At 46.6% G+C, this 10,851-nt stretch overlaps 3 protein-coding genes across 5 annotated transcripts; 2 read left to right on the forward strand and 1 right to left on the reverse strand.

Annotated features, from left to right (window-relative positions):
- Positions 1-456: 456 nt before the first annotated feature.
- Positions 457-9,405, reverse strand: LOC120900367 (caspase-like). 3 transcript variants are annotated; one of them, XR_005739191.1, is made up of 5 exons: positions 9,316-9,405; positions 2,993-3,571; positions 2,700-2,935; positions 2,069-2,630; positions 1,704-1,857 (listed from the first exon to the last, which is right to left on the reverse strand). XR_005739191.1 is itself a non-coding variant. In XM_040307261.1 (4 exons), the coding sequence occupies exons 2-4, from the start codon at positions 2,069-2,071 to the stop codon at positions 894-896; spliced, it is 888 nt and encodes a 295-aa protein (XP_040163195.1). In that variant the 5' UTR covers positions 2,072-2,286; positions 2,357-2,464; the 3' UTR covers positions 457-893. The 3 variants fall into 3 exon arrangements, 2 of the variants coding, with proteins under 2 accessions (XP_040163195.1, XP_040163193.1); XM_040307261.1 differs by lacking the exons at positions 2,700-2,935; positions 2,993-3,571; positions 9,316-9,405 and adding an exon at positions 457-1,417 and having other exon boundaries at positions 1,497-1,857; positions 2,069-2,286; positions 2,357-2,464; XM_040307259.1 differs by lacking the exons at positions 2,700-2,935; positions 2,993-3,571; positions 9,316-9,405 and adding an exon at positions 457-1,417 and having other exon boundaries at positions 1,497-1,857; positions 2,069-2,457.
- Positions 4,241-8,660, forward strand: LOC120900368 (voltage-dependent anion-selective channel-like). The gene is made up of 5 exons (XM_040307262.1): positions 4,241-4,382; positions 6,696-7,015; positions 7,223-7,450; positions 7,522-7,730; positions 7,831-8,660. Exons 2-5 carry the CDS (start codon positions 6,696-6,698, stop codon positions 7,920-7,922), a joined length of 849 nt encoding a protein of 282 aa, XP_040163196.1. The 5' UTR covers positions 4,241-4,382; the 3' UTR covers positions 7,923-8,660.
- LOC120900359 (COP9 signalosome complex subunit 4) lies at positions 9,031-10,717 on the forward strand. The gene is made up of 4 exons (XM_040307249.1): positions 9,031-9,291; positions 9,362-9,617; positions 9,714-10,390; positions 10,465-10,717. The coding sequence occupies exons 1-4, from the start codon at positions 9,129-9,131 to the stop codon at positions 10,596-10,598; spliced, it is 1,230 nt and encodes a 409-aa protein (XP_040163183.1). The 5' UTR covers positions 9,031-9,128; the 3' UTR covers positions 10,599-10,717.
- The last annotated feature ends 134 nt before the right edge of the window (positions 10,718-10,851 follow it).

A 10,851-nucleotide genomic window follows, 5' to 3' on the forward strand; every position in this document is an offset into this window, starting at 1 on the left:
AACGAGAGAGGAAGTAAACCAAAAGAGAGAGAAAAAGCATTCATGCGACAAGATGCGGTTGCTTGTGTGTGAGAGAGAGAAAGCGTATTTGTGTGCGAGAGAAAGAGAGAGAAATGGAAGTGTTGAAGCGTTTGAAAACCCTGTACTGCCGCCCGAATGCATCACCTGAGCGACGACCGTGCAACGGGGTGCGCGAATGAGCGAGAAGGCACATACAAGTCTGGTGTGGTGCATCAAAACATTCCACTGGGAAAAAGGGGTAAAATATTCTCTCATTATTTACTATTCTCGCCCGTTCTCGCTCCTTCTCTCTTCCCCATTTGTTCGCGCAACACTGAGAACACCTGTTTAAGGGTGGTTTCGTGGGGATGGAAATTATTCATCCCTTGCAACGCAATCTTAATGCATTTGTAAAAGCGTTGAAGGATTTTCTCCGATTCTATGAACCCCATTTGATTGGTATAGAAATGTTACGATTTTTATTTTCGCTCTGCTTTGTGTGTTAAATATTATACGTTATAAAAATAAATATTCTTTTAGTGCCACTGGTAAAATCACGGGCTTTAAAATAATGGTATGACTTTTTTTCTATCAAATACTTTTGATCCAAATGCATTAAAATTAAGAATGCCTTATTGACGGTGGAGTACGTTACTACGTTCGTATTGCACGACACTGTGTTTGGTGTTTCGCCCCTGCCGTACAGCATCGGTGTTAATTTTGTGCACGCTTTTGTAGCAAACTGAGATTAAACCATTCTTCCTAAATAAACCGAATTATTAACCAAAAGAAACACGATACGACTGTACCTTGAGGTAGAACGTTAAAATATAGGAAAATATGCCTTAGGCATTGATTCGATATCGAAAGAAAGTGCGAGTCCGCGCTCGTTATTAAACCACATTGAACAGCAGCAAACGGGTCAGCATCGACACGACACAGGGCGTCTGTTTGCGCATATTGTACTCCGGCATGTTCGACACCGACTCGTGATCGTACGCCACCTTCTGCGTGACGAAGGTGAGCAGCGTATTAATGTCGTACCTGTGCCCGTTTTCCTGCAACTCCTTGCACAGCTCGTTGATGAACCAGGAACCCTCGGTCGTGTTGCGAAACGCCATGAAGCCCGGGATCGTGGCGTACGCAAACAGAAAGTCAGCATGCGTAGGGATGCTGTACCGTGCGACGCCATCCTTCTGCACCTTTACGCCGTGGTCGAGCTGGTTCCCACGGCACGCCTGGACGACAAAAATCTTCGGCCGCCCGGCCAACGATGGACAGTTGTCGGCCGTGAAGAAGCTCCAGATGAGGGACAGTTCGTACGGTTGATCATAGGCGTACACAATGCCACCGTCCTCGCCGTGCGTGAGGATAGCGACCAGGAAACAGTCACTGTCGCTGTGGTCCATGGATGATACTACAAAAAAGGAGGTGCAAACACCACTTCGTTAACCAAATGCTGTCTCTGCGTTCCAAACGAGCAGCAGTAACCTTACCCTTCCCAATGACGGACTTGATTTCTTCCAGCTTAAAATCGGGATACACCTTCACATCGAATCGGAACAGCTCCAGCGTTTCCTTCAGACGTTTACAGTCTATGGCGCTGCCTTCGCGCACCGGCAGACTAACGTTGCGCACGTTGTACTTGTTGTGCGAAAAGATCAGTGCCATGCCGCGCCGTTTGTGGTTCATCGGGTAGTAGGCGGCGTACCGTTCGATGACGTACGCGGGTCGGATTATCCCATTTGCCGTCTGTGAACCGCTCGCGATGGGCGAACCGTGAGGCATTCCTCGCGTATCGCTGCTGTCCTCTTGCTTTCGGCTGAACATTGCGCTGAAGGCTTTCGTCAATGGTTGCTGGAAGTTGGTTTAAAAATAAACATTATAATTATCGAAAGGAGATGAAAATACACACAAACAGCTGATACGCATCCCGCCACCTTGGATGCTTGCGTACGAAGAACAAAGAACCCATTTTAACGTGCACCGTAGTTGCATTTGCGCAGAACGGGGTTATTACGGAGGTTATTGTGCATTTTCTAGGGGGTTATTGCAATGCCATGCTTACCATTCAACTAAACTCGACAGCTCTAAATGGCACAGTACTCTTCGGTGGAAGCGTTTGAAATGTATAATATCACAACAATTAAAATCACTGGAAGATCGATCTTGCGAAGGTTTCCGGTGCGTAAAAACGCTGCAATTGCAACCAACGGGTTGAATACGGTTGAACACGCTGTGGCAAAGGAGAGCTGCAACTACCGGCAACTAAGCCAGGGAAGGTAACTTAACTTACAAACAAAAATAACAAAATAATTTAGACACTCCGAACCGTATGGAGTGGTGTAAAATATACCAATATTCGCTTTTTGTGACTCATCAGTTGGGCAGATATTTATTTACGCAAAACAACTTGCAAACGAATACGCTCCCGAACTGTCAGCGCACGAAGGAATAACAAATCACTATGGGCATGGTAAGAAAAACATGACGGACAAATTATTCGCACGTTTTATTGAAGCGCATGCTGCTAGAGATGCTCAGATAAGAACTGATTAACTCATTTCGGAGTGGAAATCTTTCATGATTTGTGCTATGAAAGACACCTTGGTGGCTCCTGAAATTGCGTACTGGAAGAGAAAGGAAACAAAATTTCAATTATGAGAACACTACCAAAAGCCAAACATTACTTTCCATACCTGTACGATACATTTGTACGATACTTTACACACTCCGAATGCTTCAAAGAAAAATACTTTATAATCCAGCAGCAGCATTAGATGTGTTATTCGTGTTTTGATCGAACTTGTGGTTTTATCCATGTGAACCGTATTAAGCAGCTGTGACAGAGCCTTAATCTCTCCGTTCAAGCACTCGCATGACCAGGTAAAGCTTATGAAGATGAAATGGTATGGCACCACATTCAGACAGAATACTAAGGAGGAACAAAACAATTAATGCGCTTCATCTACAACAATGCAGCTCTACTCACGTTCAAAAGATGTTTCCATGATGGCTCGATACACGGTCCAATAAATTTCGTTCCATATGATGATGCTAAACTTGAGGCACACCATAAAAAGGCCAAAAGAAAATTGATCCTGAATCTGAATGAATGCTTTCATGCACAGGAAGTAACACGAGCAACATGCCCTCAACTTGTCTTCAGTCTCGAGGTCATGGTTCGTTCCTACCACCCTAGCATTCAGGCCTTGCACAATATCCCGGATGTCATCTTTCAGCCGGTACAGATAGCTCGTTACAATGCGCACGTATAGCAAAATTTGCAGAATTCGGTGGATATCAACGCTGCTCAGTAGCTCAAACAAAATTATAAAATCCATCAATGCTCCTTCCATTACCCGACACTGAATGAGCAAAATACCTGCCATGGTGCACATTAACGCAACGAGTGTGTAGAATATCACACTATACACACGGCAAGTTTTCGAAAAGATGTCCTTTGAATTTTGATTGCAAATGTTCAGGGCGGTTTCGATTTCGTTGAACGTGTTCCATATTTTCACATCCTCCTTGCATCCTGCCAACGCTTCCCAGGCAACGATTACAGCTGTTGACAGTGTTGAGGTAAAGCAGAACCAATTGATCAACCGATTGATGCAACTGCGATTGGGTATTAAATTGGTCTCGAAACTTTTGCCATACACTCCCAACAGTGTACAGAGCAGCAGAATCAGCAGCTTCTTGATGATGAACAGCTTGTGACGGTAGGGGTTCAACTTGAACGGATTAGTTTTGTTCGTTGGGTCGATCTGATGGTGTCGATAGAAATTAAAAAAGCTCCTAAAATGTTTCTCTGCTTCCATCGCAAGTGGTCGCTTGAACGCGCTAAACTAATCTACCATATTACATCCTTGAAGAATGCATTTTCCGAAGGTGTAAAGTTTACAACGACATGCGATGAGTCTGAATGTTTAAAAATGCAATGAGAAATTAGCAGTAGCAGTGAGAATGCAATATTCATGAATATGAGTTTCAGTGTTACTGTGTCAGGAAGCCATTTGTTTAAAAATCACATTTTATCAACAATCGCAACCAACCCCCCCATGGCAGGGTGTTTAATATTAAATATGAATAAAATATGTATGTCCTAATTTTTTCACAATGCATGCATAAAGCGCATTATGCCCAAACGTTCCGTGTGTAATTAACCAGTGTGCGATCCCATCCCATCCGTAAGAACTACAGCTCCGGGCTTCTGCTCGATCGCCACCACTAGCGCTTTTTCTCACTCGTGAAAAAAAATCGACCCGGACCCGTGTGCGTGCCCATTTCTCCGTGGCATTTCCGTGCAAGAAAAAGAGATTTTTCTCGTGTTTTCCCGTGTTTGTAACGTGAACTAAAACACTCAGTGCAGAATAGTAAGTACGGGCAATCAATCGGTGTCAGCTTACGATAAATCGCTTCCTTAATTCGTTCTCATTTTTCGGGATAAATGGTCTGAATGAAAGTGTAGTAGAGAGTGGTGGTGGTGCCGCTGCCGCCGCCACGACATAATCATCTTCCGGGGTGGTAGCCAAAAAACGAAGACCCAGCCTCACCCACAATGGCAACATTGTCTTCCACGCCTTTGTGTAGCTAGAATCAGGCCGTGTGCTTTCGGACGCTCGATTGTTGAATTCGTTTGTAATTTGATCGAAGAAGGAAGAGCACATGCCGGCGTTTAGTGCAGTTTTGAGATTACATAATCGATCGATAAATTTCATAAGAATCCATTGTTTCGAAGTGTCAGAACAGGCTTTCTCCAGCTTCCTTTATGGTTGGGGTTAATCTAATCGACCTTTGCTACGAAAACTATTTTTTTAATTACTATTCGCATTCTCCAATGCCTACTGGACGGTGTTAGGATACACCCCCCGGGGTTGTAGGCTCTTTCGGTAGGTGTGTGTGTGGAATGATGAGGAAAAAGGCAAAAAATCAATATGGCTGAATTCACGCATACGAGACACGGTCACGGTCCCTCGTTGTGCAACGATGGCTGAAAATAATTGTATCCCGTGCTGGTGCTAAAAGCTTACAGCGCCTAATCTTTATATCCAGCAGGTTTGGAGAAAAATATCACCAATTCGGCGGGGTCATTAGTTCCGATCGATTGATAAGGAAGGTGTGTTGGTCTTGTTCTTCGATCCCATGATACTTTTGTAAGGGGGAAGAAAACATGATGCAAGAAGAAGCAATCCAGCACATCAGCACCTTTGCCTGGCCAAACCTAACCCGGCTGGTGCAATGCTCACAAAAGTTAGGCTTATGTAAGCATTTAGAACGAAATTGGTCAGCGCATACAACGCCGAGTACACACACGCCTCAGTACACATTGCGTATGTCCGTGTATGCGTGGTGCGCAAATAGATTACCTTTCCATGCGTCTCGGGAATGGGAGCAACGGAGAGGGAGGTAGTAGGATACACACAATCACGGGACAGTGATGCTTGATGATACGACCGTGACAGTTAATTAATTTATCATACGATTTGCAAAGACCGAGCTAGAAAAAAAGGGACGAACACGCTCACTCCCTCTGCAATAGCAGGGTGTGTGATAAGATATTTTCATCGTACGATAGTAAGCAACAGAAAAAAAAATGCCGGTTTTAGCTAGCGTGAGAGGCATGATACATTGCGGGAGAGAGTATTGCTGTCGTGTCTCCGTCTTTGAACGTAGAAAGAGAGTACCAGCCATCAGCCTTAGAGACAGACCACGCGGCTTCTCAACTAGCTTTTCCACCGCATGGTTACGTCACCAAATCCGGCGAGTTGTTGTCAGCCCCGGTGCTGGACGGTGGTGCTAAGCCCAGAAGCAGGAGATGGGCTCGGCAATGATCTTCAGTTTGATATAAGACGGTGAGAACACAAATATTGAATGACGATTTAGAGCAAGGTCGGTAAACAACGTGCGCAACCGCCCCATTGCTCGCGAAACATACGCCCGTGTGGCGGGGAATTGTATAATGTGCTTTTTGTTCATCTTGCACAGATGATATAACGTATGGTGTGGGATTTTATACTCTCATATATTCCGTCCCGATTTGACTAGAGACAAAAAAGCACCGTTCACAGGTTCATTGTACGCTAGGGTTAATAATATTAATCGCGTTGGCTTCTTATTGCTCAGCAACGCCAAAAGCATTGGCAAGCTTGCACTTGAATAGCTATAGCGGAAGGGAGAGGGCCGAGTGGGTTCACATTGCTTGATTGGATGTCAATAACAACACCGTGCCCCCGGGGGGCTGCAAGCAGAGCGCGATTTCTGATCATCTACCGGCATCTGTCTGCGCAGCTCATTCGCTTTGTATCGATGCAGTAGCGGGTAGCACAAATAATGCAATTGAGGGAAAACGAAGACGGAGAAAAACCTTAGTTCTAAATATAACTCTAAGGAACGCCATCTCATACTCACACCAAGAAGCACAAACGCACATAACCGCGCGCTGCTCTGTCTGCCAGAAGATGATGATCGTCTCGATAATCTTGTAGGGAGGGTGGGTGGTGGTGTGGTGGCATCGTGACTGCACGTGTTTGTATGCACTGGGAGGAGCTCAATCGTTCATCTTCAAAGATGCATTATTTCGGTCACATGCATAAACGTGCTTTTTTATTCCGCCATTTTGCATCGGTTTATTTCTCAAACGGTTTCATTTACCTTTCCCCGTCTTTCTCTCTCTCCCTCTCCCTTAGATGGCCCCACCATCGTACTCCGATCTTGGCAAGCAGGCCCGCGATGTCTTCAACAAAGGCTACCACTTCGGACTGTGGAAGCTGGACGTCAAGACCAAGACCAACTCGGGTGTGGAGTTCAGCACGAGCGGCCACTCGAACCAGGACACCGGCAAGGTGTTCGGCTCGCTGGAGACCAAGTACAAAGTGAAGGAGTACGGTCTGAACTTCTCGGAGAAGTGGAACACAGACAACACGCTCACCTCGGAGGTGTCGGTCGAGAACCAGCTGGTGAAGGGCCTGAAGGTGTCGTTCGATGGCATGTTTGTGCCACATACCGGGTACGTGCTAATGCCGCCGTCAAGACGCCGAATGTCGTTCGGTTACGCCGTGTCGTACAAGTACCGGCGTAGACCGTCGGCATCGACCGACAGTGAAAACGGCACCGAGGGCGTCAGTACGACGGCCGATACATCTACATCATCATCACCACCACCACGGAACGGTAACAGCAGTAGTACTAACGGAGTTTTTACTTTGTCCTACAGAAGCAAAACTGGCCGCTTCAAGACTGCCTACTCGCACGATCGCGTTCGCGTCGATGCCGACTTCAATGTCGACCTGAGCGGACCGCTGGTGAACGCGTCCGGTGTCGCTGCCTACCAGGGCTGGTTGGCCGGTTACCAGGTTGCATTTGACTCGCAGAAGTCGAAAATCACCGCCAACAACTTTGCTCTCGGCTACTCGGCCGGTGACTTTGTTCTGCACACCAACGTGTAAGTAACGGTTTTGCACCGAGTGCATCTGGATAGCATCAACATGATTTTCTCTTATCTCCTCCAAACAGTAATGATGGCCGTGAGTTCGGCGGTCTGATCTACCAGCGATGCAACGATCGTCTGGAGACTGCCGTGCAGCTGTCCTGGGCTTCGGGCTCGAATGCTACCAAGTTTGGCATGGGCGCCAAGTACGACTTGGACAAGGATGCTTGCGTCCGTGCTAAGGTCAACAACCAGAGCCAGATCGGTCTCGGCTACCAGCAGAAGCTCCGTGATGGTTAGTATAACATCAAGCAAAAGCATGTTTCCGTGGCTTCATTCAAACAATTGTTTAATACAACTTTTTGTCCATACTTACACCTCCTCCCTACTTGCAGGTATTACTCTGACATTGTCCACGCTCGTTGATGGCAAGAACTTCAACGCTGGCGGCCACAAGATTGGCGTCGCTCTGGAGCTGGAGGCTTAAGTGCGCGCGCTCGTGCCGTTTTTGTGTTCTTGCGCCCATTTCCCCCCTTTCCCCTAAAGAAGCTCCCTGGTTCGCAAAACTCAGCTGGCTTGCGGACACACGAAAGAAGAAAGTGCAGGGGCTGCATTGGGTGTAGTTGCAAAGTGTTTTAAGAAATATTAAACGATCGAGGGAATCCTTACCACATATACCTACTACTCTACTACTAATGCTACAGTTTAAATAAATTGAGAACCACGAAAACCCAGCTATATCATAAAATAATACGTACACACAGCACAGCCGGTAACGGCGAAGAAACGGAAGCACACACTATCACGCAGGAGCCTATCTGAGACGAGAGAATCGGTATCAGCAGTGGGAATTAGAGCGAGAGAAGAGGAGACGGTAGCGCAATGCTTTTCACGGATGATTTTCCTAATTATGTGAAGCTATCCACGTTGATTCTCAGATGTAGTGCGAAGCAGACCATTAAGTCGAAAAAGGCACTTCCGATGCAAAGAAAATGGTATTCACCAATAGCTGCAATCCCACTGAACGAATGCATAATTGCTGCTTCTTCACTGGGCCTCACCTAACAAGACCTTCAACTCACTATCAGACCTCTGCCAGTGACCACGCTGTAGCGGCTCGCCAGCTTGCAACTCAGCGCGCGCGGTTCTGCGTATCACATCACAAACGAAGCTGCCGTGAAAAAGACACTCAAAGAATAAGAATAAAGTAATTACTGTTAGTCTAGCCAATTATGGGTGAATTACCATACAAACAACAGAGAAAGGCTAAAGGGTCGTAAGCTAAAATTGAAACAGAATTCCTCTTGCTATACGCAACTTTCAGCTTTAATATGTTGGCCAATTTTCCCTCAGCACGTTTGAATGTCTCCGGAAAGGATGATTCACAAGTAAAAATTGTGGATTAATGAATTCGACTATATTGAATGAATAAATCGTTGCCTGGACGTATGATGTCTTTTTTCTTTTTGTTGTATGCGAAATATGCTGCCTGAATTGTAAACGGATGCAATAACGGTTATTTTGAATTGAAAATCCAATCGTAAACAATACGTCAAAATGTTCCCCGTTCCCGAAGGGATAGAATTTGACAGCTTTGACGAGCGACCACAAAAAAAAACAAACCATTTTTGTTATTCTTTACTCTTCCGCTCACAGCTCAAGCAAATTTCGTGTTATTTTGCGCAAAATAGCAATGGCTATATCAACAAGCGTACTTCGCACCCAGCTGGTGGCGCTCACCAACTCGTCTGGCATACACAAGGAACAGGTGGACAAGTATCGGTCACTGTTGGACCAGATATTGCTCAACACCGGCAACGAGCTCGTCGACACCTTGAAGCTCTTCATCGAGGCGAGTAAGTTGTTACTTGATAGTTTACTTTCGTGCGATGCTCTGATTGTTGATCGCAACGCCTTTTTCCTCAGTCCTGAACGAACATGTCAGCTTGGTCATCTCGCGTCAGCTGTTGTCCGACGTTAGCACCCACCTCACCAAGCTGCCCGATGATATCTCCAAATCGGTGGCACACTTCACACTGGACAAGGTGCAACCGAGGGTGATTTCGTTCGAGGAGCAGGTCGCCTGCATTCGACAGCATTTGGCACAGATCTACGAACGCAATCAAAACTGGAAAGAGGCGGCAAACGTACTCGGCGGTATCCCACTGGAAACTGGACAGAAGTAAGTATCTATCAGCGACACACATCTCTCTCACAGATTGCTTTGATTAAGGCGATATGTTGAACATCGCGTGTGTGATTTTTCTCATTCCCCCAGGCCCTATCCGTTGGACTACAAACTCGAAACTTACCTGAAGATTGCTCGTCTCTACCTGGAAGATGAGGATCCGGTGCAGGCGGAAGCGTTCATCAACCGTGCCTCGATCCTGCAGGCCGATACGAAGGATGAGAAGCTACAGATTCTGTACAAGGTGTGCTACGCCCGTGTGCTCGACTATCGTCGCAAGTTCATCGAAGCGGCCCAGCGATACAACGAGCTGTCTTACCGTACGATCGTGGACGAGGGTGAACGTATGACGGCACTGAAGAAAGCGCTCATCTGCACGGTACTGGCGTCGGCCGGTCAGCAGCGGTCGCGCATGCTGGCGACCCTATTCAAGGACGAACGCTGCCAGCATCTGCCGGCCTACTCGATCCTGGAGAAGATGTACCTCGATCGTATCATCCGTCGATCGGAGCTGCAAGAGTTCGAAGCGCTGCTGCAGATGCACCAGAAGGCGAGCACGCTCGATGGATCCTCCATACTGGATCGGGCCGTGTTTGAGCACAACCTGCTGTCGGCCAGCAAGCTGTACAACAACATAACGTTCGAAGAGCTGGGAGCATTGCTAGAAATTCCACCACCGAAAGCGGAGCGTATCGCCAGCCAAATGATCACCGAGGGCCGCATGAATGGGTACATCGATCAGATCGACGGTGTGGTGCACTTTGAAAGTGAGTAACTGTTGTGCTTCAGAGCATGGGCATAACTAAAAAAACGTTTTTTTTTTCTTTCGTGTTACATCTAGCTCGGGAAGTACTGCCACAGTGGGACAAGCAGATCCAGGGACTTTGCTACCAGCTGAACGGACTGATCGAGAAGATTGGTGCAGCGGAACCGGACTGGATGGCCAAAATCATGGAGGAAGAAATGTGCACATGAATTGTTGCTCATCGGGAAAAAAGCACACAGGCACACACATACGTCGTGGTGGATGAGATTGATAAAATTTAAAATATGCACGAAATAAATACTTTGTGATTTGATAAACTTGAACACTACTATCTTTACTTGAACGTTCTATGCGGTGAATTCAGCTTGTAAGGCATACTAGACTTATTTGAAGGCTACAAAAGAAGACGGTTCGGATGGGAATCGATGCATGTGCTGCGTTTACAGCAGCCCCAGTGCGACT

This window comes from Anopheles arabiensis, chromosome 3 (genome assembly GCF_016920715.1).
Source record: "Anopheles arabiensis isolate DONGOLA chromosome 3, AaraD3, whole genome shotgun sequence".
Classification (NCBI taxonomy): domain Eukaryota; kingdom Metazoa; phylum Arthropoda; class Insecta; order Diptera; family Culicidae; genus Anopheles; species Anopheles arabiensis.

Excerpts from the sequence above, each read along its gene's own strand:
- LOC120900367 (XM_040307261.1), bottom strand. Across the intron at positions 1,418-1,496 it reads CAAGTCCGTCATTGGGAAGG|TATCATCCATGGACCACAGC; the intron begins GTAAGGTTACTG and ends CCTTTTTTGTAG.
- LOC120900368 (XM_040307262.1), top strand. The coding sequence starts at position 6,696 with ATGGCCCCACCATCGTACTCCGATCTTGGCAAGCAGGCCCGCGATGTC. Across the intron at positions 7,451-7,521 it reads TTTGTTCTGCACACCAACGT|TAATGATGGCCGTGAGTTCG; the intron begins GTAAGTAACGGT and ends TCCTCCAAACAG. Across the intron at positions 7,731-7,830 it reads CCAGCAGAAGCTCCGTGATG|GTATTACTCTGACATTGTCC; the intron begins GTTAGTATAACA and ends CCCTACTTGCAG.
- LOC120900359 (XM_040307249.1), top strand. The coding sequence starts at position 9,129 with ATGGCTATATCAACAAGCGTACTTCGCACCCAGCTGGTGGCGCTCACC. Across the intron at positions 9,618-9,713 it reads CCACTGGAAACTGGACAGAA|GCCCTATCCGTTGGACTACA; the intron begins GTAAGTATCTAT and ends TCATTCCCCCAG. Across the intron at positions 10,391-10,464 it reads CGGTGTGGTGCACTTTGAAA|CTCGGGAAGTACTGCCACAG; the intron begins GTGAGTAACTGT and ends TGTTACATCTAG.